At 35.7% G+C, this 25512-nt stretch overlaps 3 protein-coding genes across 13 annotated transcripts in view; 1 reads left to right on the forward strand and 2 right to left on the reverse strand.

Moving 5' to 3' along the window:
- The window catches only part of LOC128237211 (uncharacterized), a 41814-nt gene extending 29299 nt beyond the window's left edge, over nt 1-12515 (reverse strand). The window contains exons 1-13 of one of the 3 annotated variants that reach the window (XM_052952543.1): nt 11692-12515; nt 9934-10520; nt 9471-9655; nt 9022-9161; nt 8423-8614; nt 7297-7521; nt 6376-6491; nt 4843-4971; nt 2817-3076; nt 2102-2306; nt 1034-1652; nt 695-801; nt 200-420 (exon numbers count right to left, since the gene is read on the reverse strand). In XM_052952543.1, coding sequence (XP_052808503.1) covers nt 200-420; nt 695-801; nt 1034-1652; nt 2102-2306; nt 2817-3076; nt 4843-4971; nt 6376-6491; nt 7297-7521; nt 8423-8614; nt 9022-9161; nt 9471-9655; nt 9934-10496 — 2962 coding nt within the window. In that variant the 5' untranslated portion in view covers nt 10497-10520; nt 11692-12515. Of the gene's footprint in view, nt 1-199; nt 421-694; nt 802-1033; nt 1653-2101; nt 2307-2816; nt 3077-4842; nt 4972-6375; nt 6492-7296; nt 7522-8422; nt 8615-9021; nt 9168-9470; nt 9656-9933; nt 10521-11302; nt 11358-11691 lie in introns of those variants that run through there. The other 2 variants (XM_052952541.1, XM_052952542.1) reach the window with 2 other exon arrangements.
- LOC128237213 (PEST proteolytic signal-containing nuclear protein-like) lies at nt 11545-16563 on the forward strand. 2 transcript variants are annotated; one of them, XM_052952548.1, is made up of 5 exons: nt 11545-11578; nt 12548-12798; nt 13047-13121; nt 14788-14843; nt 15376-16563. In XM_052952548.1, the coding sequence occupies exons 1-5, from the start codon at nt 11548-11550 to the stop codon at nt 15518-15520; spliced, it is 558 nt and encodes a 185-aa protein (XP_052808508.1). In that variant the 5' UTR covers nt 11545-11547; the 3' UTR covers nt 15521-16563. The 2 variants fall into 2 exon arrangements, with proteins under 2 accessions (XP_052808508.1, XP_052808507.1); XM_052952547.1 differs by having other exon boundaries at nt 11548-11578; nt 12545-12798.
- A 1957-nt stretch (nt 16564-18520) lies between these two features.
- Nucleotides 18521-25512, reverse strand: part of LOC128237037 (androglobin-like) — a 105562-nt gene continuing 98570 nt past the window's right edge. For all 8 annotated transcript variants that reach the window (XM_052952216.1, XM_052952215.1, XM_052952221.1 and 5 more), the window contains 11 exons: nt 25182-25255; nt 24593-24622; nt 23898-23933; nt 23356-23382; nt 21911-21982; nt 21412-21523; nt 20858-21066; nt 20480-20575; nt 20014-20246; nt 19566-19749; nt 18521-19252 (listed from right to left, as the gene is read on the reverse strand). In XM_052952216.1, coding sequence (XP_052808176.1) covers nt 19049-19252; nt 19566-19749; nt 20014-20246; nt 20480-20575; nt 20858-21066; nt 21412-21523; nt 21911-21982; nt 23356-23382; nt 23898-23933; nt 24593-24622; nt 25182-25255 — 1277 coding nt within the window. In that variant the 3' untranslated portion in view covers nt 18521-19048. The remainder of the gene's footprint in view (nt 19253-19565; nt 19750-20013; nt 20247-20479; nt 20576-20857; nt 21067-21411; nt 21524-21910; nt 21983-23355; nt 23383-23897; nt 23934-24592; nt 24623-25181; nt 25256-25512) is intronic.

Genomic DNA, 25512 nt, shown 5'->3' on the forward strand with positions numbered 1-25512 from the left:
TGATTTAATGACTTTTGCTTGTGTCCAAATAAATATTATCAACAACACACTGCCATTCTAATGCAATGAAGTTTTAAAAATCCAATACTATCAGAATGTTGTTTCATGATATCTATCAACGAAGCAATATTCTTCTTATCTATTTTAAAAAAGCAAAGATGTTCATACCTGGTGATACCCTAAAAGTTCCAGTACTCACCCTGCAGTCTTTCATGTATGGTTTCAAGGTCAGACGTCGACCCTGGCATGACCACCTGTTTCTCCCCTTTCCCACATCCTGTTGTCTTCGCCTTTTCTTCCCCTGGGGTCACTGTGGGGCCCAGGGCATCCTTGATCAGGCTGGCCAGGTCGGGAGACATTTGATATAAAGCTATGTTCAGGCGCTTGTTCGCATTCTCAACAGCCCCAGCTGTCTGTGGCCTGAGGAAGTCATGGACATTTATATAAAAAAACTTCTCTCCAAAAATAAAACGGCCAAATGTTTTTTTCATTCTGAAAATGATATACTACCAGAAAAGCATTTTACCAACAAATTTGCATACAATTTTAAATGGTTTCAAAACAATATTTAAACATTATATTTTTAGGTTCGAAATATGGAATTGTGTTGCACTGAAAAGTAGTTAGACAAATTTGACAGAATGCTTGTTACCAGCATAGAGAGTTAGAGACCTTGTGGAACATAATCATGTACCTATTTCTAGACTTGCCACTGGTTCCTGGACCAGAGAATGAAAGTTTAGGGGCCACCCTTTCCTCTAGGGGCTGAATTAGGCACCGCAGTATCTGCAACACCACAAGCTGAAATGATAATGATCACTATCATTTTACTGAAAGAGCCAAGAACAATTCTGTTATTGCATGAAAAAAAGCCTTGAGCAGAATTCGAGACAAAAGTGTCAGACAAAGAATACAAAGGTGGTAATTGTGTTCTTGTTGTCCATATGTATAGAATTATTTGTGTTAGATATTTGAAACAAGAGCCATGACAATTTCTTTGAAATTTCCAGGTAAGATAAAATAATAATAATACCTGCACATTTTCTTCCCGGCACTTCAGGAAAGGGCAAACACAGGCAAAAACATCTGCCTCATACAGACACCTACGCAGCAGACGTCTCTCTGTACATGCCTCCTTGTGTCGCAGTTCTGCCCTGCTTCGCTCCTTAGCAGCTCCAGGGTCACTTTTGCCATGGATATTGGTCAGGTGTGGGTTGTCACGCACCCAGATCTTGTCCTCAAGGGCGACAAACCCCTTACCCGAGTCTGACTGGGATTTAAGTCGTGACTCAACAGTGTTTTGACTAGATTTCAATTCTGATGACATTTGTGATGTTGAATTTGACTTCAGTTTGCTTTGTGACTTAGTTTTCCGTTTTGATGGCTTCTCTTCCAGCTTTGGCAGTAGTTCTGGGAACTCTGTGCAAGTGCACAAGGCGGAACACAGAAGAATGTCAAGGAGGCTCGTAACAAGAGCTACTTCCTGTGACTCGAACATGGCATCCAGGGAGCAGAATGACTGACCCATCAGGGAGCTGGCTGCCACCTTGGTGACCTTTGCTGCGTAAGAAGCAAGTAGTGTGGTCACAACCGACCCAACCTTGTCCCATATAGCTTGCGTCAAACCACGGTTAATCTTTGACAGACGAGACCTGAAATCATATAAAAAACTCAAGGTAGACTTTATCATCTTTTGCCTGAGAAAATGATTTGTCTAAAGACAACATGATCATCCTTTTCCAGGAGGATTTGGACACAGAATGGATGAATTGCTATTCTGACTTCACTGTTATTTTGATTATAATTATATAATGATGCAGATTTTGGACATATCTCTTAAGTAAAACATTGTGTAGTCTTGCCATTATAGCAATCACTAGATGTGGACACCAGTCAGGAGCGCCAATAATTGTTCTAGTAAAGGTCACCATGACCTTGACCTTTGACCTACTGACCCAAAACATGGGTTGAACTACTGACCATGACCAATGTGCATACCAAGTAATTCAAGATTTATTGATTAAAAACAAATTTGTGGTATCGAGGCCGTGAATGTCAGACATAGATATCCTTATGTGTTTGTTGTGACGCATTAAGTTACCTTTGTTTGTCATCATCAGTAAAGGTGGTGAGGTCCACCCTGTTAGCGGTGAATCCAAGTCTGGACTTATCTAGGGGCCACAGGCAGACCCAGTGTAGCAGCTGGATGGCATGAGTGACTGCCCCAAGTCTGACAGGGCAGATGTCCACTCCTGGGGTCAGGTGAACACTGGTCACTATGTCCAGTTCATCCACATCCACCTTGGCTGAAAACATGGATAATACAATAGAAACAAAATTCTTTTTCCATCATATCTATTAGACTTTAAATATCACATGCCTTCATGACAGACTAGTTTGTTAGTTTATACAATCACTTTGATGAACATTATTCAGATTTTAACTACAGGGGCCACACTTTCATCTTTGCATTTATTTAAGGACTGAAATTCGTTTTGGGAGCATTCCTGAGATCTTTTACATCCAAGTGAAAGTCACATAATGGACCCAGAAAAGGACAATATTTAAAACGTCATTTGCCCAGGGGCAAATGATGTCAAGCTTGTCCAATCAGAATGCATCAATGAAATAAATAATGACATCATTATGCTGTGCCATTCATGCAGTATGAACATCAGTTCATTCAAATGTAACCATTTACAATACAATATTCATCTCAAATTCAAACAATAATTATTGCATTTGATAAACACATTATAATGATTCAAATTACACTCAAAATTTCAAATGACACCGCCTATTTATCTATTATTTACCTTCTTTAAAGATGAGATTTTTGGCTACATCAATAAACTTTTCCAGCCCCATCCACAAGTGACGCTCCTCATCAAAGCGAGGCTTGGTTGCCGTGGCAACGGGCCCATGGGAAGCCATCTTGGACAAGTTTGTGAGGGACTCTTGTTCAAGCCCAGGGGCCAGCGATCCAGTCAGCTGAACCATCAGGTCCTTACACAGACCTAACTTTCGAGTGACGCACAAGTTACGCATAACTTCAACAGCATTCGATCGAACCTTTCTAAAAACCAAAAGAATGGTACATAAATGTTGCTTTATATATAATTTAATCAAAAAATACTTGAAACAGTCTTTTGAAGCTAGTATGTGAAAGTAATTACATAATTCCCAGATTACAGATTACATAAATGTGCACAAACAACAGGGTGATCTAGCTCTACAGGGGGAACCTAATAATGTCACTATATAAAAACTAGCCTAAAATGGAGACAGTATAAATGCCACTGTATGCATATTGAAAACATGGTTACATAAATCAGTATAAAAAGATCACTTCAAACAAGAGCACCGCGAAACGGAGCATTATACGCCCGAAGAAGATTCGGCTTGAGGTCCTTTTAATGTAGTGATGATTTGTATAAAGTTATTTGAAAATCGCTTTATTAGTTACCAAGTTATGGCCCGGATACGGAATTGCTAACGGACGAGTAACAAAGATGTGGCCCGGAAACAGAATTGCTAACGCCCCCCCATAGTGATTCTAGTCTTTGAGGTATGGACCTGGAAATTGCGCGCGACACATCCTTTTAATGTAGTGATGATTTGTATAAAGTTATTTGAAAATCGCTTTATTAGTTACCAAGTTATGGCCCGGACACGGAATTGCTAACGGACGAGTAACAAAAATGTGGCCCGGACACAGAATTGCTAACGCCCCCCATTGGTGATTCTAGTCTTTGAGTTATGGCCTGGACATGGAATTGCTAACGTCCCCCCCCATGGTGATTCTAGACTTTGAGGTTTGGACCTGAAAATTCCATGTGACACATCCTTTTAATGTAGTGATGATTTGTATAAAGTTATTTGAAAATCACTTTATTAGTAACAAAGATGTGGCCCGGACACAGAATTGCTAACGCCCCCCATGGTGACTCTAGTGTTTGAGGTATGGACCTGGAAATTGCGCGCGACACATCCTTTTAATGTAATGATGCTTTGTATAAAGTTTTTTGAAAATGACTTTATTAGTGACCAAGTTGTGGCCTGGACACGGATTTGCTAACGCACCCCCATGGTGATTCTAGTCTTTGAGGTATGGACTTGGAAATTGCGCGCGACACATCCTTTTAATGTAGTGATGATTTGTATAAAGTTATTTGAAAATCGCTTTATTAGTTACCAAGTTATGGCCCGGAAACAGAATTGCTAACGCCCCCCCCCCCATGGTGATTCTAGTCCTTGAGGTATGGACCTGGAAATTGCGCGCGACACATCCTTTTAATGTAATGATGCTTTGTATAAAGTTATTTGAAAATGACTTTATTAGTGACAAAGTTGTAACGCCCCCCCATGGTGATTCTAGTCTTTGAGGTATGGACCTGGAAATTGCGCGCGACACATCCTTTTAGTGTAATGATGCTTTGTAAAAGTTATTTGAAAATGACTTTATTAGTGACAAAGTTGTGGCCCGGACTCGGAATTGCTAACGCACCCCCATGGTGATTCTAGTTTTTGAGGTATGGACCTGGAAATTGTGCGCGACACATCCTTTTAATGTAGTGATGATTTGTATAAAGTTATTTGAAAATAGCTTTATTAGTTACCAAGTTATGGCCCGGACACGGAATTGCTAACGGACGGACAGACGGACAGACAGACGGACAGACGATGGAGGCCATAACATAATACGACCCTTCAGGCGTATAAAAATCAAAGAAATAATTTGAAGTATTCAATTTTCATAACAAAAACTATAAGTGTTATTTATCAATCATTATCAAGATATAAATGTGTACATTATCAAATGATCCAAGGCAGTAAGCAGACCTGCAGTGTGAGTCCTTCATACAGCACAGCAGCATGGGAACCAGGGAATTGGTCCCTATCACCATGGCAACCCCGGGGTCACTGGTTGTCAAGGTTCCAAGAAGGTGAAGGGCAGCACACTGGGGGCCGCTAAAATTTTAAAAACAGTTATAGTTCTCCATAATCTAGTAGTTATTTGGAACTTAATATTTGTAACAGTTTAACAAGGATTCTGAAAATGTGCCCATGCTAAAATCAACTAATTCACAAATAGATTTTACTAATATATTGCAGAAATTCATGAATCAAAGCTAGTACAAAATGTTTAAAAATGTACCGGTGTGCCAATTGAAATGGAACTTTCTAAGGGTGGCATTTTAATATTAATATCACAGTTTTTCCATGTTGTTTTTATTTAATCTGGTTAATCAAACAGTTTTAGTATTTTACTCTAATACATGTAGTATAGCATGATGCAAGCTTAAATATTGAAAACTCAGAATAAGCAATTCCAAATTACTATGTGTACATGTGTATAAGCTAAACTTTAAAAAGTGTTCCTTTTTAACAACATGCATACAGCAGGAGGAAACTACCGAATCAAGTGCTCAGTTCAAACACACAAAATGGCTTCTTTAGCCACTAATTTATTTTACTTTTTCTCACATTCCCTTCATAAAACTGCAACAATAAGTTTTAAAATAAATTGCATACATTTAATTGATTCATGTTTAATCATCAAAAATTAATACAGAAAAGGAAGAATCAAATAAAGAAAATTTTTATGTCCAACTTGTGAGCCTTGAGCTCCAGACATCTGTGAAATTAGACGAAAAGGATGGTGAAGAATGGCCTTTCCTCATTAAATTGGGATTTCTTAATGGTAAAACATTTTCATTGGTCAGTGTAACAACAGCTGCTCTGTAGTTTATAGAAACCTAACATTCATTTGGAAACTTTTCATTTTCATGAAGGATCCATATGATAAAGTTGGATGGAAATAATGTTGCCGTAAGTGTTTCAGACAAAATGGTCTACTTTTTGACAATTGACAGCCAAAACAATGTAAAGTGATGTGTACATGCACAGTGTTAGGGCTGGGAATGCAGGGTTTAAGTCCCGGGGTTGTTGGAGCTATTGATCGATCTAACTTGTGGTACTGTCCTCAAACACACTCTGACCAAGCTCTTATTTTTTTTTATCACCAAATCTGGAAATGAACATCTGAACTGCTAAACGTGTTGTCAATTTGGTAAAATTTGAGCAATCCAAGGGCCATGTTGCTGGAAATCAATTTTTTTAAAGGTACATCTAAGTTTGGTCAAAATTGAATTTCTCAAATTAGAAAGCAGACAAAAACAGTACGCTTAAATTTTGACATAGAGGTCAAAACTGAATTACACATTAACAAGGTACCTTTCTGGCTGATAATAAAAGCATTGATGACAAAGATGTCCGCGTTGCCTGGCAACTACTGAGAAATAGCCGAAGTGTGAGCCAACTTCCCGAACCCACCACTGACCACCACAGACATTGAAACACACATGTACATACCATGGTCCCTCTCTGATGATGGAAGCAGTGATGGGTATGGCGCTGTTGTCAATAAGCTCTGGGGGAACTGTCCCTGTGTGAGACAGAACTCCAGCTAGGATTTCAACATACACCTCCTGAATAAAGTGGAAATAAAGGTAATGGGAATCTTGAACCAATTGGCCACTACTAGGCATTATAGTGTACCATGTTTAAAAAAAAAATGTCTAAACTTTAGCAAAATGTTCACTCCACAAATGTTTTGCAACAGACAATCCAATGGATAAATCAACTAAGCAAGCAAGCATTCCCGTCCTGACTCCTATATATATATAAAAAGTTTAAAAACCCTTCCGAGTTTTGTTTGTGGGAGTAACAAGGTGAGTAAAACATACTTGCATGCCGCACAAATCATGCTTAGTTAGTTTATGTTTATGATTTTAGGGTGTGTCAAACATGAATAATCACATGAACATAACAAGAGTGCTGTGGAGTAAATGCAATAACATTTCTTTTTTTCATTGGAAAAAGGGGACTAACTTGACCATTAATAAAGCCAGAGTTATAGGACTAACTGTACATGTGCATATTGTCTCTAGAAACATGGGCAAGTTTCAGGTGAACATGTTTTTTTACCCATCTCTTAAGATTTACATTTATGCACAACACTGCTGCATACAACATCAAGGCTATACCCTCTGTGAAACAGATGAAGTAGTTTCAAAGATGAATACCTTTAATTTTAAAGATGAATACCTTGATTTCCAAAGATGAATACCTTCATTTTCAAAAAAGAATACCTTGAATTTCAAAGACGATTTCCTTGAATTTCAAAAATGAATACCTCAAATTTCAAAGATGAATTATTACCTTGAATTTCAAAGAAGAATACCTATAATTTCAAAGATGAATTTCCTTTAATTTTAAAGATAAATACGGTACCTTGAATTTGGCACTAGCATTTCTCATGTGAAGAACGGTGGGCAGTATTTCCTGTGTCACATATGGAATAAAGTCCTCATACAGTGCAATAGAGCGAAACACACAGCAGGCAGCATACTTGACATTGAGTGGGCCCTGGCCCTTCACCATGGCAACCAGCTTGGGCAGGAAGTGTACTGTAGCTTCCTCATACCAGCAGTCACGGTGGTCCGGGTAGGCAAATATCTGTGGGAGATTTGAAACATGACATATATATATATATATATATATAATTTATATATATATATATATATATATGCTACAAAAACTGTATTTTCAAGTTCATGACTTATAGAGTCAAAATAAAACATGTTTTTTTTGTCATGATAAGGAATTTAACAAGAGTGCCAACTGTCACAAAATATGCCTGTGTTTATTTTAGGACACCCAGTTTGGCGAGCAGTAGTTGTATGTGAAGCCAAATTTAGATAGTGGACCCTGTTAATACAGTTTTTTCCTATTAAAGGGTCATAACTCTGGAGTGACTAAGGCGATATAGCAGGATATTGGACTTGTCCCAAATATTATGTCTATACTCATTCTGACCAAATTTGGTGATGTAAAACAAAAGCTTCTAAAGCTATTGTTTGAACAGAACCAAGTTGTGGTTATTACTATAATTTAACGGCTATAACCCTCCAGTGACTAAAACGATATTGCTGGTTATCAAACTTGTCCAAGATATTATACTCATACACATTCTGACAAAATTCTGTAATGATTGGACAAAGGCTTCTCAATCAGACAACATACTAGACAGAGCCTACACACCAACCTGTATGCTGCAGGTAAAACTAATACATTTGTAATACATGTATGTCTTGTTCTATGAATGGACGTAAAAAAGATACAAAATGAAATTTAAGTACATATATAAGGTTCATGAAAGCTCAAGCACTATTAGTTTACATATACTGATTTGTTTTACCTAATTGTGACAAAATCTGAAAAGTTTTATTAGAGTCTAGGCTGTTTCCTTGAATGGAACAAGTGATGATGCCCATTATGGGAGGCCCAGAGACAGTAGATTTCAAACACAGAAACTCAAAGAGATACACAACCTAAAAGATATTGGACAGAAACTCACAGCTTCCAGCACAGGGAGGGCCATTTTACGGAGGTGGAAATGTGTCTGGATCTGGAGGCAGTCATGCAGGAAGTTAATAATGCCATTGTCAAGGGCAACAGCCAGGTTGCTAGGTGACCGCACACAGTGCTTGACAATGACAAGACATGCCTCCTGCACCTGACACACACTGGTTGTCATGTAAACCATCACCTGCAAAAAACATTTGGTCACATAATACGTTGTTTCAATTCAATAGTCATTTTTCTTGACTTTTTGTTTTGGCCTTTATTTGGTGTTTGAAATTCACTTATGTAAGCTATTTTTTTAAAACAAGATTCTGTTAATAACAAAAAAATCATGAATATATTACCCTCGCAAAGTTTAATCTACACTCTACAGTATAACACTGACATCATAATATACAATCAGACAGGAACAAAATCGATGTTAACTGAAGTTGAAACATAACATGATTATTTCAGAAACTGTTATTCGTAAGCTTTGAAATATCATAGTCCAACGTTAGCTTAAGAAAATACAATAAAAAAGTTGACCAAATCACTTACAGCTCTTGCATGCATTATTTTAAGTGAGTGGGTAAAATACAAAATGAATACTTGTTTAAACTGTTCATGCGAGACAGGTTCATGTGGAATGTATGAGTTGACAAGTGTCATCATGGCCTTCTGGCGGGATGCAGAGTGACCACGGGTCTCGTATTGGTCAAATGTCTTCAACAGCACAGCCAGGGACACACCTGCATCTATCAAACAATACATGATTATACAGTAGTCATAGAAATTTGAAGTTAATACCTAGACAAAATCTAACCAAAATTATTGCCCTTGACTCTAAAAAAAGATCTTTAATGTCCAAGATATTATCTACCCAAAAAGATTTTATAATTGTAGATCAGATTGATTTCTTGTTAATGTGTGGCCGACACCATTTTTTACTTTAAAACAATCATCTGGCAGAACAACCAACCAATTACAATTTCCATTTAGGATAAGCCCAACGAATGGAGCCAATTAACTTATATCAATATAAGCAATTGAAAACCAACCTTCTTCATCCGACTGAGAGTCTTCTGATACACTGTCATAGACCCGAGCTAGACGGCTTGCTACACGCTGTTCTTCTGTCTCACACTCACAGTCTGTACACGCAGTGCTTACACTCGCCACAAAGTTCTCCCGATACTCTTCCAGTCTTGATAATACATCCCCCATTGGTTCATGATCTGGGTCACTGGAATTCATTTTAACACTTTATTTTATCAATCATAAGAAATATGAGATCCAACTGAAATACAATTTTGACACTGTGTAGAATAGCTTTATCAATTAAGATTGAAACCAAGTATAATACGTATTACCAGTAGTTAACAAATTATTGGTAACAATTGATCAGGCACAAAATTGTTCTTAGAAATATACACATATGTAAAGTATATAATTATTTTGTTTCAATTCAAAGATCAAAGAACATTGAGACTTTGTTTTTATGAAAGTCAGAAGAGAGTATACCTTGGGTCAGAATCCAAAGGCCATGGAGATTCAGCAGTCCTGTTACCATGGTGACTGTAGGCACTTGAAGGGCGACTGATTCTACTAGATGGTCTGCTAGTGCCCTCAGATCTCCTAACCCCACTGCCAGGCCTGCCGAGCCCACTCGGTGGTCTTCCTGTGACTACACTGTTAGGTCGTGCCACCGCCCCCTCCACCACAGTGTGTGAGCTTGGTGGCATATTGACAACACTGGGAGGCCTTGGATTAAAGAAACCCTTATGCTCCTCTGTGTCATTGAGACTAGAGTCATTGGTGATGTCAGGAATTTTACTTTTCCAAAATTGGTTCAATGGGCTAGAGTCACTAGTTTTATACATATGTTGAGTCTCTGACAGTTTACGTAAGTCTTGATCTTGATTGTTGATATATTGGTTAATATTTTCATGATATCCATGATAAAACAAGCCTGCATTGGTAAATGACCTTGTCTGATGAGTAAAGGCACTGTCTCCAAACAACACTAGGTTGGTGTGTTCAGAGTCTCTGACAACCTGAGGCCTACCGGGGACTTTCCCACTCATTTCTCTCCTAGCAAGAACATTCCTCTGTATGAAATTGAATGAAGTATACAATTGAAGTGCAAACAATAAAACAAAAAAATATATAATAAAAACAATTAGGAAATTGAACATAATCCATATGGTAACAGGAGAAGTCATACACAAACTTGCACCACTACAAAGTCGTGCCATATACTGAGAAGTCGCCCCATATAAGTTATATAGGCGATGGTGTGATCAAGGTGTGAGATGGGTAACAGCGGATTTTTTTTGCATTATTTCATAATTGTTATATATTGTTGACAATGGGTTGAGGAATGAAGTTAAATAAGCATCCAATTAATTAAATACTTATTTACATGCAAAACTAGTACTGTTTGTGAAAATTATACAAAATAAATACAAATAATAATTAGAAATAAACATTCAATCATACCATGCACATTACTATATAGTTCATATGTTTTGCCACTTCTCCGTACAGTATATGGCGCAACTTCATAACGGTGTGAGTTTGTGATGATCATTATCAGACTTTCAATTAATTTGACAACCAAAAAGGTTAAACCAAAATTGTCTTATATTTATAAGTTTTAAAGTCATTTGCAGTCCTAAAATATGCAATTAGTTCTCATACATGGGTTGGAGTTACAAGATATTAAGACTTAAAGAGCCGGTTACCAGCTTGAAGAGGATTTCCATGTTTTTATTTAAAAAAAATCTTAATTAAAAATTGTAAAGTCATGGACGTCACAGCTTAGTCAGATACATGGCTTATTATGTTAGAATAATTGTGGGTGGTTTTAGATAGAAATACAGGTACTGACAGTGAAGAAAAATCCAGAAATACAAATCAAGTCGTTTCAAGTTCTCGTTTCCTATGTAAATAAAAGGGAGCAGAAAATTATTTTTATTGAATTTTGAATAAATCTTGCTATTGACGTATATTTATGATTCGAAGATACAACAATAATATTTTTTTATATTGAATTCATTAGTTATCTCTTATTTGCACATAAAGCTATTTTTGGAATAATATTTTGTTTTGTTTTAATGTTTAGTCCCCCTGAAAATGGCGTCAAATGATAGGAAAGTAGGTGACGGTAAGATAAATATTCCTCGCTTTATAATTAAACCGCTTGGTATAGATTTCTTTTAAACGCATATCTAAAAACTGAAAACTGTGCATTTCATATGAATGGCTTTCAATACAAACATAGATAATTTGTCGTTTGTTTTGCCTTGTAAGTTTGAGAATTTATTTTGTTTTAACCCCAAGAAAAAATAAATGGAAGAAAACTTACTGTTAGTGTAGCTTCATTTGCACCAATGTTTTGCCTCACAGGTTTGTGGCTGTAATTCTCGGCGGGTTAAGATTAGTCTGTACCATAAAGATTTAACATAAATGGACATCATAGTCTTGTGACAATGTCTGTACTCGGCAGATTAAAGTCCGCGTTGCAATTTAATAGAGATTCTTAATAGTCCATATAAACAGCCACTTCAGAGCCTTTGACGATTTTTGTTTTGGCGACTCTGTGCGTCCATATCCCACTTGTTGTTTTCCTAGCCAAGATTGACAGATCGCAGCGCTAAGTATATCGGGCGGAAAGATAATGGGCACCTACTCGGTAGTTCATAACAGGCGATGCTTTGTTGACAGATTGATCTGAATTTATGTTTCATGAAACACTAAGTGTAGTAAGAGCTCAAAATATTTTATGTGTAACTTTTGTGTTTGTATTTAACAGAGCAGTGTTAAATATTGTGGAGTATCAATTGAAAAATGTATTTTACATTGGTTTGAATCAGTCGACCTGTGGCGTTTAGGGAACACAATGAATATCCAAATGTTAAAAAAGTTCCCTATACGCGCATAATTGTGGCTAGGATTCGTAACAAATCATCAATTTACCAAATGATGAAAAAATATCCCTGATTATTCATTAATGTGGTTATACCTTGTTCCAATTATGAAAGGATGTATATTAATTAAGTATCAAACTTTACAATAAGAAATTCTTTATGTCAGTCTCATCTTTATTTCAATTTTCTCAGTTTCTCCTCAGCAGGGCAACAGAAAGATGATAAAAATGTTAGTCCACAGAAAAGGAAGACGGAATCAGAAGATGAAAATACAACATCAGCCAGCAAGTTGATGAAAACAGACAGCAAAGGACCAGTCAGCATGACGTTTGGGAAAAAACCTCCAGGAATCAGCATGAATCTTGGTGGTGTGAAAAAGCCAGGTGGTGGAATAAGCATGAATATTGGTGGGAAAAAAACACCTGTGGCTCCTATCAAGATGTCATTGTCAGCACAGGTAAACAACACAAATACATGTATTGAGTGAGTTTAGGCTGATTGTTTAAATTATCAGATTCTTAAAGTTTGACTTTTCAGCATTGAAATCTCTACTTTATTTCTTGCTTTCTGAAATGCCATGCAGTCAATTAAGTGAGATTTTGATTGTTCCATTTTTCTAGACTTGACTTGACTCCCTGATTTATGATAATATCCACTTTAGCCACTTTAAAAAATAAATGTGATGTTGTTTTTTTTCTTTTTCAGTCACAGAAGGTGGAACAAAGTGTTGTGAAGCCAAAGTGTGACAAGGTTGCTTCTGTGTTTAATCCAGAAAGTGATGTTAGTAAACATACTTGCAGTTTTATAAGCCTCACATCTTCTAATTCTATTTGTTTTAAATTCGGCTTGCTTTCATGTATTTAACCTTTTTACAGTTTTATATAGTTGTTTCCTCTTATATATATACTAAAAGAATATTACACTCTAAAATTTGAACTTATATTTTGGATAAGAATGGTAAAAATAATTGATAGCAAGCAAAGGTAAAGAACAGTACTGATGGTCTTTTTTTGTTGTTCATGTATATACTTTACATTTTTCGAAGGCATTTCAAAGCCATGTGTGCAGATTTACCATTACCTCTTGATTCCGTCATCAACCTGAAATAAAGCCCAAACTAATCCACTTTCTTATATATTAACTATCTAGACCCATACATGCCATATCCCCCGGTGGGGGGAAAAATCCCCCGGAATTTCAACCCATCCCCTGGTCCTCCGCCGAGGGATCCATATCCGCTGGCATTTAATTTTTTTTTCAAAACTTGTTTAAGGTTGACAGTGGAAAGCATCAATAATATTATGAGTGTGAAATTCCATGAAGGACCATGATGACTAAGTCCAAAAATTATTGTAATTTGAGTGTATTTCTATATTTATTCTTATATTATAAATGCAGATATTGCGCAAATTTTCGTCGCATAAAAATCCCCTGGTGTAATATCAAAATCCCCTGGAATTGAGACCAAAATCCCCTGGGATGCCTCTCAGAAATATGGCAGTATGTAGACCGAACATGAAAGTATTTCACGAATTTGATAGAATTTTCTTGCCCTGACAACAATTCCCTAGTCCGCCAGTTTGTGTGTCCGTTAGGGATTCTGTCTGTAATTATTCTGCAAACTTTTGTCGCTCAACACTCCAAATTGTACAACCTAGAGTCATGAAACCTTAGGGGAATGTAAATGGGGTGATTAAGTACTGCAAAATGGGTTTTGTTCCCTCTGCACTTGGTAAAACCAGAGTTATTGCCCTTTGAATTAGCAAAAATTGGTATTTTTGGACTTATGTTGCTAAAAACTCCATAACTATATGACCAAGAGTCTTGAAAGCTTAGGAGAATGTTGTTTTGGTGATGAAGTTGTGAACATTGGGTTTTGTTTCCTGCAGCAATTTGTAAAACCAGAGTTATGACACTTGAATTAGCAAAAATTAGCATTACTGGATTTGTGTCAATCAGAGGTCCAAAACTATGTCATCTAAAGTCATGAAACTTAGGGTAATGTTGTTAAGGTGATGGAGTAATACTTGTGCACCTTCGGTTTTGTTTGCCGCTGCACATGGTACTTGTGTTGCTCATTACTTTAAAATTATTATTCATACACTCATGAGATCTTCCAGGAAGTAATTTGATGTTATTAGGTTGTAGAACTCATAATTTGTATGCTCATTTATAGAGAATGGACAAAATAAAGGCCCTTTGACAATCGCTATTATGTAGGCATCCTTGTCATATGGACACATTTCTAGTTAATATTACAAAACTGAGCAATACAATTCAGCCACAGCATAAGACAATTTCGAAGTGTATTATTGATAATAATAAAACCTTTATTTATTGAAGGTAACACATTAAGCTATGTAACCTTTCTTATTAACTATATGGTCTTAATAAAAATAAATACAACAACAATGCAAATAATTAACAAAAGCACATTATGTTCCAGAGTGATGAGGAGGAGATGCCATTCGAGGCAAAGATGAGGATGAGGAACGTCGGCAGGTATGCAGTCTTTGACAGAAATTTATTTCCAAGTTTAGTTTGTATATTTCATTTTATTAAGTTCCAGTATTTTCCTACTAGCCTTAATGTTGTCAGCTGAGTTGTAAACAATTTCATGCTGGCCAAAAAATGAATCCTTCAAGATATTAACAGTGGATGAAATTAACACAAGCCCACAGCCCTGCAATGGCAAAATTGCTTCCGGGCTTGCTCAAATTCTGAATTTCATATAGCAGGGCTTGTTAAAAAATTTGATGCCAAGCAATAGTATAATAATTCGGGCTTTTACATCCAAATATCTAATTTCGATGACTGTAATAATATGAACTTGGTTCATATTTTTAGCTAGAACTTGACAATTCTGTATTACAAATATATATATTTGTTTAGGTTTAGCATGATATATTTGTATAAAGAAACGTATAATATCTTAAATGGAATCTTTTCTTCATCTTCTAGTATCTAAGCTTTTGTTACTTGTTCAACATGAATGTAATGTAAAATTGCTGACCTTTTAAATCTATATTTTAAGGGAAACTCCGACAGCTGCAGGACCGAATTCATTTGGAAAAGGAAACCTTGGCTTCTGTGACCGAAATAAAATGATTGAGCGTGACCTCAAAAAACAAATGGAGCAACTTGGCAATGCTGCTGACAAAAAGTTTGATAAAACATGAGCTGCAGTGTTGTGTGCTTGAGGCGTTGTTCGTAACTGGAGATAATGTGTATAACTGTGTGTACACTCTAATGTGCTTATTGGCACAACTGAGGTTGAGACCGTTTGTGGAACAGCTTTACAGTCGGCAAAATATTATTTTTTTCTCTTCGGTCTTGTAGACTTTCAGACTTCAACACTTGTAAATTTTAGCAGTTCAAATAGAAGTTTTGGATGAGCTTGGGGAAAATAAGATTTAATTTGTAAGTGGAATTTTCATAAATTACTAGATGCATCATAGCTGTTTGTCTTTGAACCAAGGAGTTGGCCAGACTCCCGAACTTTCCAATGTATGAAAAACATGTACATCATCCGTTATTAAATTGATGGTAGATTCACACTGCCAGACTTCTGGTTCCTTTACCCAGGCTAATTTAAAATATACTTATGCAGTTCACAATGAGAAATTCTGTTTAACAGAATTGAAGTTTTGTCCTGACATTAACATTTGTAAATGATTTTCATGTTATTAGGCTTTTACAATAGTTTGTTTTGTTGTGTATGTAGTGCATATAGTTACATATCTTTTTTATGAGACTTTGTTTTTTCATAAGCAAACAGTAATTTGCATATTGTGTGTTCTAATGAATCAGTCTTTAAGGGACTAGACTCCAGATGGTCCAAAAATGGGCAATTATTATTACATTATTTCCCCAAAACAAACCTAGAATTATCAATGAGAGCTAGTAGGAGGCTGATAATACATCGTTTCACATGATTAAAAGAGTATATGCAACAATCAAGTTTCTGTCTCATCTGACTTTCCCCATTTGAAAATAGTGCAAAATGGTTTCCATGTTTTTTGATAATTTCCTTTTTTCTTGCAATTGTATCATCTGGTGTCTAGTCCCTTTAAGATGTTTTCAAGGCTAATAAATGATTCATAAGGATATGTACATTATATTAACACTAAGTGTATATTAAAGAAAAGCTTTTATTCAAAGTCAGAAGACATTGTTGTAACTTTGATCAGTATCTGATCCTACAATAAATGTTGAAAGATGATTGTTTGGTTGAATTCACGTTATTTGTTTGTAGTTTTTACTGCATATCAAAACATCTCAACAGCTTTTTTAATGTTTCTATACTCAGAATTTTTCAATCATGGATAGATTTGAATTCATACAAATATATAGCAAAAATCCAATACTAATAAGATTATTAGATATGAAAGAAAGGAAACTTCTATTAATGAACAAAAGCTGTTGATGGTGTCACAAGTCTTTGTGCAAGACATCCATTAAGTGTAATTTTCTTCAAGCAGGACAAGTAGTATCTCAGACATGTATATGAGCATTTTTGAAGGATTGGGATAGATTTTGCCCAGATACATGTACATAGCGATGCTATTGTTTTCACATTATTGGACATTACTGGGAAACCATTTGCAAACAGCTGTATGAACTGTGGTACAAATGTGAACCATTACAGTTATTATTAACAAGCAAATTCGTTGAATTGATATCCCCCGCCTGATTAGGCAAAGTTCATGGATTGGAAATGAAAAGTAGGTGGAATATTCCTATATTAACATGTAATATGGCTGCAGAGAAATGGACCGTTATGAACGTTGGATATAAGTTTGTTTGGAATTATTTGAAATAAAAAATTTGTATATAGACTTTGTAATAGTTTATATGAATTTGAATCATTTCAAGGTGAAAGTTCAGAAATGTCTGAAGGTCGTTATCATGATATGGTTCCTGACAAGATTTTTCTAAGATTTGACCTAGTGACCTAATTTTCGATCATATGTGACCCAGTTTTATATACGTCCAAGAGTTCATCAAGGAAAACATTTTGATTAAGTTTCATGAACATTTGACCATGTATAATACCTCTAGTTTGTTCCAAAGATCTTTCTAAGATTTGACCTAGTGACATAGTTTTTGACCCAATGTGACCCACTTTTACAAGTGATCGAGATTTGATCAAGGGGAACGGACAACACCAAAACAATATCCCCCTCCCGAAACCTTTGATTTGGCGGGGGATAATAAGGTTATCAAGCCGCATCATAATGGTTTAAATATCCCTTGGTTAACTTAGAAACCCCCAACAAGTCATTCAATCCAAGTGCTCTAGGTTTAGGTGCAACCTTCACCTTTATTCTGCTTAAAGGTTAAGAGCTGAGCTTGTAAGTATTAGGTATCTCACTGGTCACATAACCTAATATAATAACTTAATCCTATTCAAAATACATCCTATTCAAAATACATTGTTTTTTATTCAATTTATGTTGTATAAACATAATACTTTTCTTAAAATTTGGCTAAGTGTCGTAAACTGTTCGGGAAAGGAGTTACCGGTCAAACAGGGGTAACCATGGTAACGTGAAATGAATATCTGCCCAGATCATTAATACATTCACTGAAGTTTAATGCTGTCATTTTTGTTTATAAGTCATTAAAATATTTGTTAGTGTTTGCAGTTACCCTACCCCAAACTGAAATGGTTAGATAATTGGACTTTCAACAAATCAATTAATCATTATCATTTCTGGATGGCTTGAGAGCGCCCAAATATTAAACATCCAGAGGGTTTGTTCTCTGGATGTTTGTTTTTTTTCATGTTAAATGTACATCTGTGGTGCTATTGGAAAACGTATCATACTCTTGATAAGAGGGTCCTGGGTTCAATCCCCACTCGGAGCATGATTGATGATTAGTACTGGTTATCATTAAGGAATGGTTGGTAAATGGCTCCCTGTTTGACCGGTAACTCCTTTCTCATATAATATAAGACATATACATGAAAAAAAAATCATTTTAAACTAGACATGTTTGTTGCTTAGATACAGTTGTACATTGTATTTTCATCATTGAGACGTTAAATAAACCTTACCTTTAATGTTAAGCTAGTCCTTCAGGAAAGTCAACATTTGAATTGTTGTAAGGTAGATTTAATGACAACCTAACCACATAATTATGGCCCGCATTGTAACCACAACAGGAAGATAACAGTACTTTTTACCTTTATTTCAAAAAGTAACATTAAAATCATAGACTTCGAAAAATATAAATTCCATTTCATTCATACAGCATCAAGTAAACCTCACTAGTGTATAACAGTACATGTATGCGTAATTTTACTAATTTAAGCCTCTGAAGATATCACATGTATAAGTGTCAACAAAGTTTTGGACGGATATATTATTAAACAAAGAAATTCTTTTTTGATCACCACAGTATATATTATGGTTATTTCCAATAAAGAAAATAAATACATGTATGGCAAACAACAATACATAAATAATTCATTCAAAATATCACAGACACAAGTTATAAAAAAATATCACATAACATTAATTTTGCTCATAAACCCTAATGTTCCATGACAAAAATTATCACACAGAAGTAGTATATATTTCATAAAATCATAACCAATACTAAATGGAGCACAATCAGAGTAATAAATAATACTATATCAACACAATCCTGTAATCTAAACACGCATTACATTTCCATAAGTCTCTATTCATCCACCATCATTATTTCTTCTTCTTAGCGGATGGGCTTTTCTTTCCTTTGGCACTGCCTTTCTTGCCCTTGGGTGATTTGACCTCAGCATCGGCGCGCAGTTTTGCCTCTGCAGCTTCAATTTCCTCAAGACGTTTGCGTTCTGCCTCCAAATAACGCTGGCGGAATGCTTCGCGCGGCTCGTTCACTGATTTCCGTGCATCATCCAGCATAGCCTGCAGGGAAGAATCGCCATACATGTAGATTTACTATTTATTCAAGGCATTTCTTTTAAAGGAATAATAGCACTCTAGCTTGATTTTCAATTTTAATGGATTCACTTTATATCCAGATAAAAAAGTCAATTTGTTTGGAAATAATATCATAAATAGATATTTTCTCTTGTTTTGATAACTGTAAGTTCTAGTTTGAGAGGAAAGCGATAAACTTATGCTTAACATACTGTAACATACCTATGTCTATATATAACCAATCACAAAACTTAATTCCATCAACATTTTTTAGTGTTTTCGTTGTTTGTTTCTTTACCTGTAGTTCTTCACACTCGAGGATCTGTTTCTCTTTGGTGTTGTTGCGTAGCTCGCGATCTTGTTTTCGCCACTCCTCCACCGACTGTCTGAACGTCTTGTACTCCGCAATCTGCTGTTGCTGCTCCACTAATTTACGCTGCATCTCTTCCTCGTCAAGATAACGAGGCTTCTCGCATGTTCTCCTGGTAGGATGGAGGATTTAAGAGGTCAAGAATTGCAGCCTCTACATTGTACATTAGACAAATGGCTTCTTAAGATTCACCGAACTTTTTAAAGTTCTTTATTGAAAGATGATAAACTTTGAATTTCAGCATTAAAAGAACACATTGCCATTTAAAATAAAAAAGGAATAAATATATAAAACAATGCTGTATAACATGTACAAAAAAATACATTTACGGAGAGTTAAGAGCTTAAAATAATTAAATATTATACTCGTAGCTTACCTGAGGAAGGGTGTGATATCGACAGGCTGTAGCAACTCCTTGGGTTGTGGAGGGGGTGGGGGTTCCAGGCTGAGAGCTCCTTCATCGTCACCCAGGAATGAGCCCGGGGTTTGAGGGGGCATGTCAAGATTTGTGTCTCCACCCTCCCCTTCACCCTGGGCTCCCTCGCCTTCATCGTCTCCACCCAGCTTGATTGTGTGCTCTTTCAGGTACTTCAGTCTTGACTGCATTGCCTGGGGAATGATAAGCCACATATATAAATGTTAAGGCCTGATTGAATACAAGTTTTGAGCTTAAATCTGAGAATTTTTATTGGTAAATGATAGACGCTGTATTTACAAAGTTTTTGAAAGTTTACTTTTTCAGACCTTGTGGACTTGTATTAATTCTTAGGCAGCTGAATTAATGTACAACACACACCAACAAACAGCCTTCAAAAACTGCAACAACCCAATGCCTTGCTTACCTTGGCAGCTCTACCGGGCTCGGCATCCTCCCAGGCCTTCTTGAGAGCTCGTATTTCATCTGCCCGTTCTGTGTCCTTCTTCACTTCAACATCATCCTATAATGAGACAAATGTGGTTACTTCTTTGTTATAAACTCAAGTAAAAATTATAGTTGGCTTTTAGGAGCAGCATAAATTGATCCCACTCACTTTCATTATTCAACTTACTAAAATAAAAGTCAACAAACTCTATTATGATTTCTGCTTTTCACCACTCTTATTTTTGCTGTCCACAAAGCCCCAAAACTCTGTGAGAGAAAAACAGGTATCTATTCAAATTTAAGGTTCATTCAATGATTTAATAAATTGATAAAAGATGACCAAATGCCATTCACTCACCACTGCATTAGCATCGCTGACAAATCTGAGAGTCCAGTGTGGCTTCATGAGGTCAAACTGCTGTGAAGGGGGTCGTGACCCCTTTCCATCCTTGTCTTTCCCCTTGTCTTTCCCAGCCTTCCCACCTTTTCCTGCTTTGCCTTTGTCTGTGGCAGCGGGAGCCTTTTCTGTCTTTGGTGGTTCATCTAATGCCTTTTCCTTAAATGCCACTGTAAAGAAATTGATACAAAGGATATTGTATTGTCAATCTGATTGTAAATAAAACTAAAGCACTTATTAGAGATTGAAACATTAGTCAAAATCAGTGTTTAAATCTTTGAAAATTATGGATATGATACAGCAAAAAGGCTCCTAGACCATGTTTAATTAAAGTCGGCACTGGTGTAGGCTCTGCTTGTTTGAAAAATGAACATGTTGATTGAATAAAACTTCTTAGCTTTTTAACACTCTGACAGATAGAAGATAAAAAAAATACCAATTGTTGGAATTTTCTAAGCAACCCTTCATTGAAATCCAAACTATCTAAACCAGATAATCGTTGTAAAATAACCGACCTTTAAGTTCATTTTTCTCCATTTCTTTGAGCATCTGTACAAAGTTCCATGCGGCCTCTGAGAGGGGCCAGCTTTCCTTCAACACCTGCGCTTCAATGATGTATTTGTGTGGCTGAAATTGATATAACACATATAATATGAATCTCTGCCAAACATACACTTACGGCATGTAATGTTTTCAATATTTGGATGATTTCTTACTTCTTCTTTCTAAAATTTGGGAGCCAAACCAAAAATTAATAGTAAATGTACAGTAATTAACCAATCTACAGATTGTTTAATTAGAGCATGTTAAAAATAGCTGCTTCAGATGTTTGATAAATATTTTTCATGATTTTATGTGATGTCCTCAGCTATATGACACCAGGTTTATTTATGACTAAGTCTTTCACATCCAGTTAACAATAGTATGTACTGTGATCAAAGAGCAACAACTCAAAAAGTGCATATATAAATAGAAGCAGATATTGAGTTGTTGCATTAGGTTGACGGTACGCACACGAAGGTCTCTGTCCTCAAGGTCGCCATCACTGAGCCCCCCATCTGACACGTGGTCCACCTGGCTGCTCCGCTGCAACACAAAGAAGGTACATTATACACCAATGCTGTACCGTGTGGCAAAAAGTGGGAGAGTGTTAAAGTGCTCTATGTCCATCACTGATGAACCAATGCTTTGATGAATGGGTAACATATTCATACAGCTTCAAAACAATATCTTAAAGCCAAGAAGCAAATGACTCTCTACTTCCTATAATAACGGGAATAATATTTGTCTAAATGACTCTTGACATTCAGTGAGGCTACAGACGACCTGAATTCATCAAAGTTGATTAGCGTGTTGTTCTATATGACAACTTGTCTTGGACTTTTTCTGAAAAACAAACACTCAGACTTAAAGCTAGCCTGGAAACATCAAATAAAACGGCTGTTTTGTTACTTTTACTGTGACAGACAATGTCGACATGGTCTAATTTCATTTGTATGCTCAGGAATTGTTAACAAAAAATATTCTAGGGTTTAGTTGTAAGGTTATTAAAGATCTTTCAAACCTACTGACATGTTATTCTACATGACAAACGTCTACTATAAACAATACCTTTCCTGGCAAAATTGGTCAATTTTGACCACAAACTAAAACATTCTTATCAACCAAATCAGGTAACACAAATTTAATAGAACTTAAACAGAAAAGCACACTTTCAACATTCTCAAATAACTGTTCAATAAAAAAGAGATAGAATAAAATATCATCAAAGAAAAAAAAAAATCCCCAGTCAAGTTAATGTAGGTACATGTATAAAATTTATGTTTTCAATTTCTGGATATATAAGCCCAAAAGATCTATTTTTAGTTTCACACATATAAAGCACAAAGTTTTGCTGATCCATACAGTAAATTGCCCAGCAATGTTAACCCTTTCAATAAATCTCAAGTTTTGTATAAACTAAAATACTCGGCTCCGATTATCACCTAAAATCCTGGTTTTCTTAATTTACACTTAACATTTACTCAATGTATTCTTTGATTGCTTTATCACAAATATATTGATTCGGATCATAGGAAACCACAGTTGCATTTTTGCAATTGGTTTTCTACATTTCATTTACAATGATATTATTTTTACCAATAAGCATTGTTTAAGATTCTAGTCAATAACTCTAAGCATTATTGGGTAAGTGAGCCTAATTGGTTAATCAATTGTGCTTTCTCAGGTCTTTAATGTCCAAATAAGTAATATTTTTATAAGAAAATTACAATAAATTTGACCCAGGAATGCTGAATTATTTAAATTAATTATTTAAATTGTATGAAAAACGTCCAATCTGTAATGCAGCAAAGTCCATAGCCTAAATCAGATATTGTTATAAATATATATGTTTTTTAAATCATGTGAAAGGATGCTTTATGTTAGACACAAGTAAATTTCAGTTCAAAACTATTTACCCTTGGGCTTTCCCTAGATGGTGGGGTCTGAAATAGGCCAGCAGATGAACATCAAAATATAACTTGAGTACTTGTAGAAATGTTCTATGAAATGCATTTTAAGTCCATGATGATATTGACTGATTTGAGTGTGAACTAAATAATCTTGACATTTTTAATTCTAGTGCTAATAAATAGTTTTACAATCAAAGATGACAACATGGTATATTCAACCAATAATAAACTGAACCAAAACAACATGTCAAACAGTTATTTCCACCACTTCAATCAGTTTTAGTAAGTACATCATCTACAAGAACCATATATCCGAACACCCAGAGCATGGAAACACTAACACTGCCCTCATATACCACATGAGATCACATTAATTGTAATGTTATGCAAGAATAGCCTGTAAATTCATCCTGTAGAAAGACAATTTGAACATCACAGCTGCACTCCCAACCATCACCAGAAGCACAGAGCAACAGTTATAACACATGAATTTCATAAGTCTTGGGACCGTTTCTAAAATCTGCTACCCAATAGTGCATAAGCTTTACCTTTCTTCTGCGTCCCGCTGTGCCAGTTGGGTTAGACTGAACAGGGACAGTAGGGCATGGTTTATGTACAGTAGGGCATGGTTTATGTACAGTATGGCATGGTTTATGTACAGTTGGGCAATTGTGTACGTACAGTTACATTTTGTTTGTATGCTATATAACAATTATATCTTTATTCTAGCAGCTAAATGAACTTCTACAGCTGATATATTCATTGATATAATTTGAAGCAAAGGGGTAGCATGCGATGAGCGAGTGAATAATCTTGAACAACAATTAAAGTGGTTTTGCAACGCCTTAAAGCAGGTGATGAAGAATCAATATATTTGTATTGTGATAACTCTAAGAAAAATGCAAAGACATTAGACAGACCAAGAACATTAACATAAATATTTAATGACAATGATAAGAATATAAATTAAACAGTATATCCGTTTCCGAGACCTGCATCAATGTCACAACAGATAATTCTATCACATGTGAATGCCTTACAAGAGACTGTGCTATCTAGCAGTACATAAGGTATATATACACCTTTATGGAAGATAACATTAGGTATATATACACTTTCATGGAAGAAAAAAAGCTCTGATCATAATGAGAATACAAAACATATCTCTCTATATAAAATTGTACATGTAATGACATGCATACATGTAGTTACATAGACATTGTTATCTAAACATGGAGCTCACCCGTGGGCTTTTAGCCGAGTCTCTAGATGCCTGCAAATGGGCCGTATCACAAAATAGTGTATCATTACAATGTTCCAAATATACCATCATCTTTGCTAGGTTAAATGTTATTTCATGAGCTACTTTATCCAGTTTGAACTGCCACTTGAAGTATTTTAATCACCATGATGCAAAAACAATGATATCACGCTTATACATTTAAATGATATATATATTCTGTTAATGCGTTCTTTTAATTTCAACAAAAGACAAAAGTTAGATTTGGATATTTGACAATCTCAGTGAGTGTTATTTTATAAATGTGTATTGATTAACAGACAGGGATACAAGTTATACCTAAATAAATTCTTAAATGTCAAAATTATTAAGAGAAAGCTTCTGTAGGCTGCATTAGTTTCGTGTGTTACTTTTTTGCTATTTTTATGACAGCATCATTTAAATTGGCAACCTGATCAATTTGCTAATATTAAAGCTTTGCAAAATTTTACCAATCTACAGTATAACGTATAATGTGAAAAATGAACACCATGTCAATGAGGCAGCTCTGATAGTTGATACAACACAAACTATGAAAGACAAGAATACGTACCGATCCTCTGCCATCATTACTCTTGCCCGAGCCCCCTCGCTTCCCCTTCTTCCCTTTACTGTCACCCTTGTTGGCTGAAACACGAGCACATAACCATGGAAACACAAGCACATAACCATGATCAACAAGAGCATATAACCATGATAAACATGAGCAAATAACCATGGTAAACACCAGCAAATAACCATGTTAAACAAATGTTCTCGAAAACTCAGAATTAATTCAAAATTGTAGTTAATTATATAACACTGAATTAATTTATATCTGTTGTTCATTGTTCTTTAAGAAAGAATTTAAGGTTAAACATTATCATGTGATTATTACATGACAA

The sequence above is a fragment of the Mya arenaria genome, chromosome 6, assembly GCF_026914265.1.
Source record: "Mya arenaria isolate MELC-2E11 chromosome 6, ASM2691426v1".
Taxonomy (NCBI): domain Eukaryota; kingdom Metazoa; phylum Mollusca; class Bivalvia; order Myida; family Myidae; genus Mya; species Mya arenaria.

Bases quoted from the DNA above. Each gene is read 5' to 3' on its own strand.
- LOC128237213 (XM_052952547.1), top strand. From the start codon at position 11,548: ATGGCGTCAAATGATAGGAAAGTAGGTGACG. The intron at 11,579-12,544 runs GTAAGATAAATA...GTTTCTCCTCAG, and splicing joins TGATAGGAAAGTAGGTGACG to CAGGGCAACAGAAAGATGAT. The intron at 14,844-15,375 runs GTATGCAGTCTT...CTATATTTTAAG, and splicing joins AGGATGAGGAACGTCGGCAG to GGAAACTCCGACAGCTGCAG.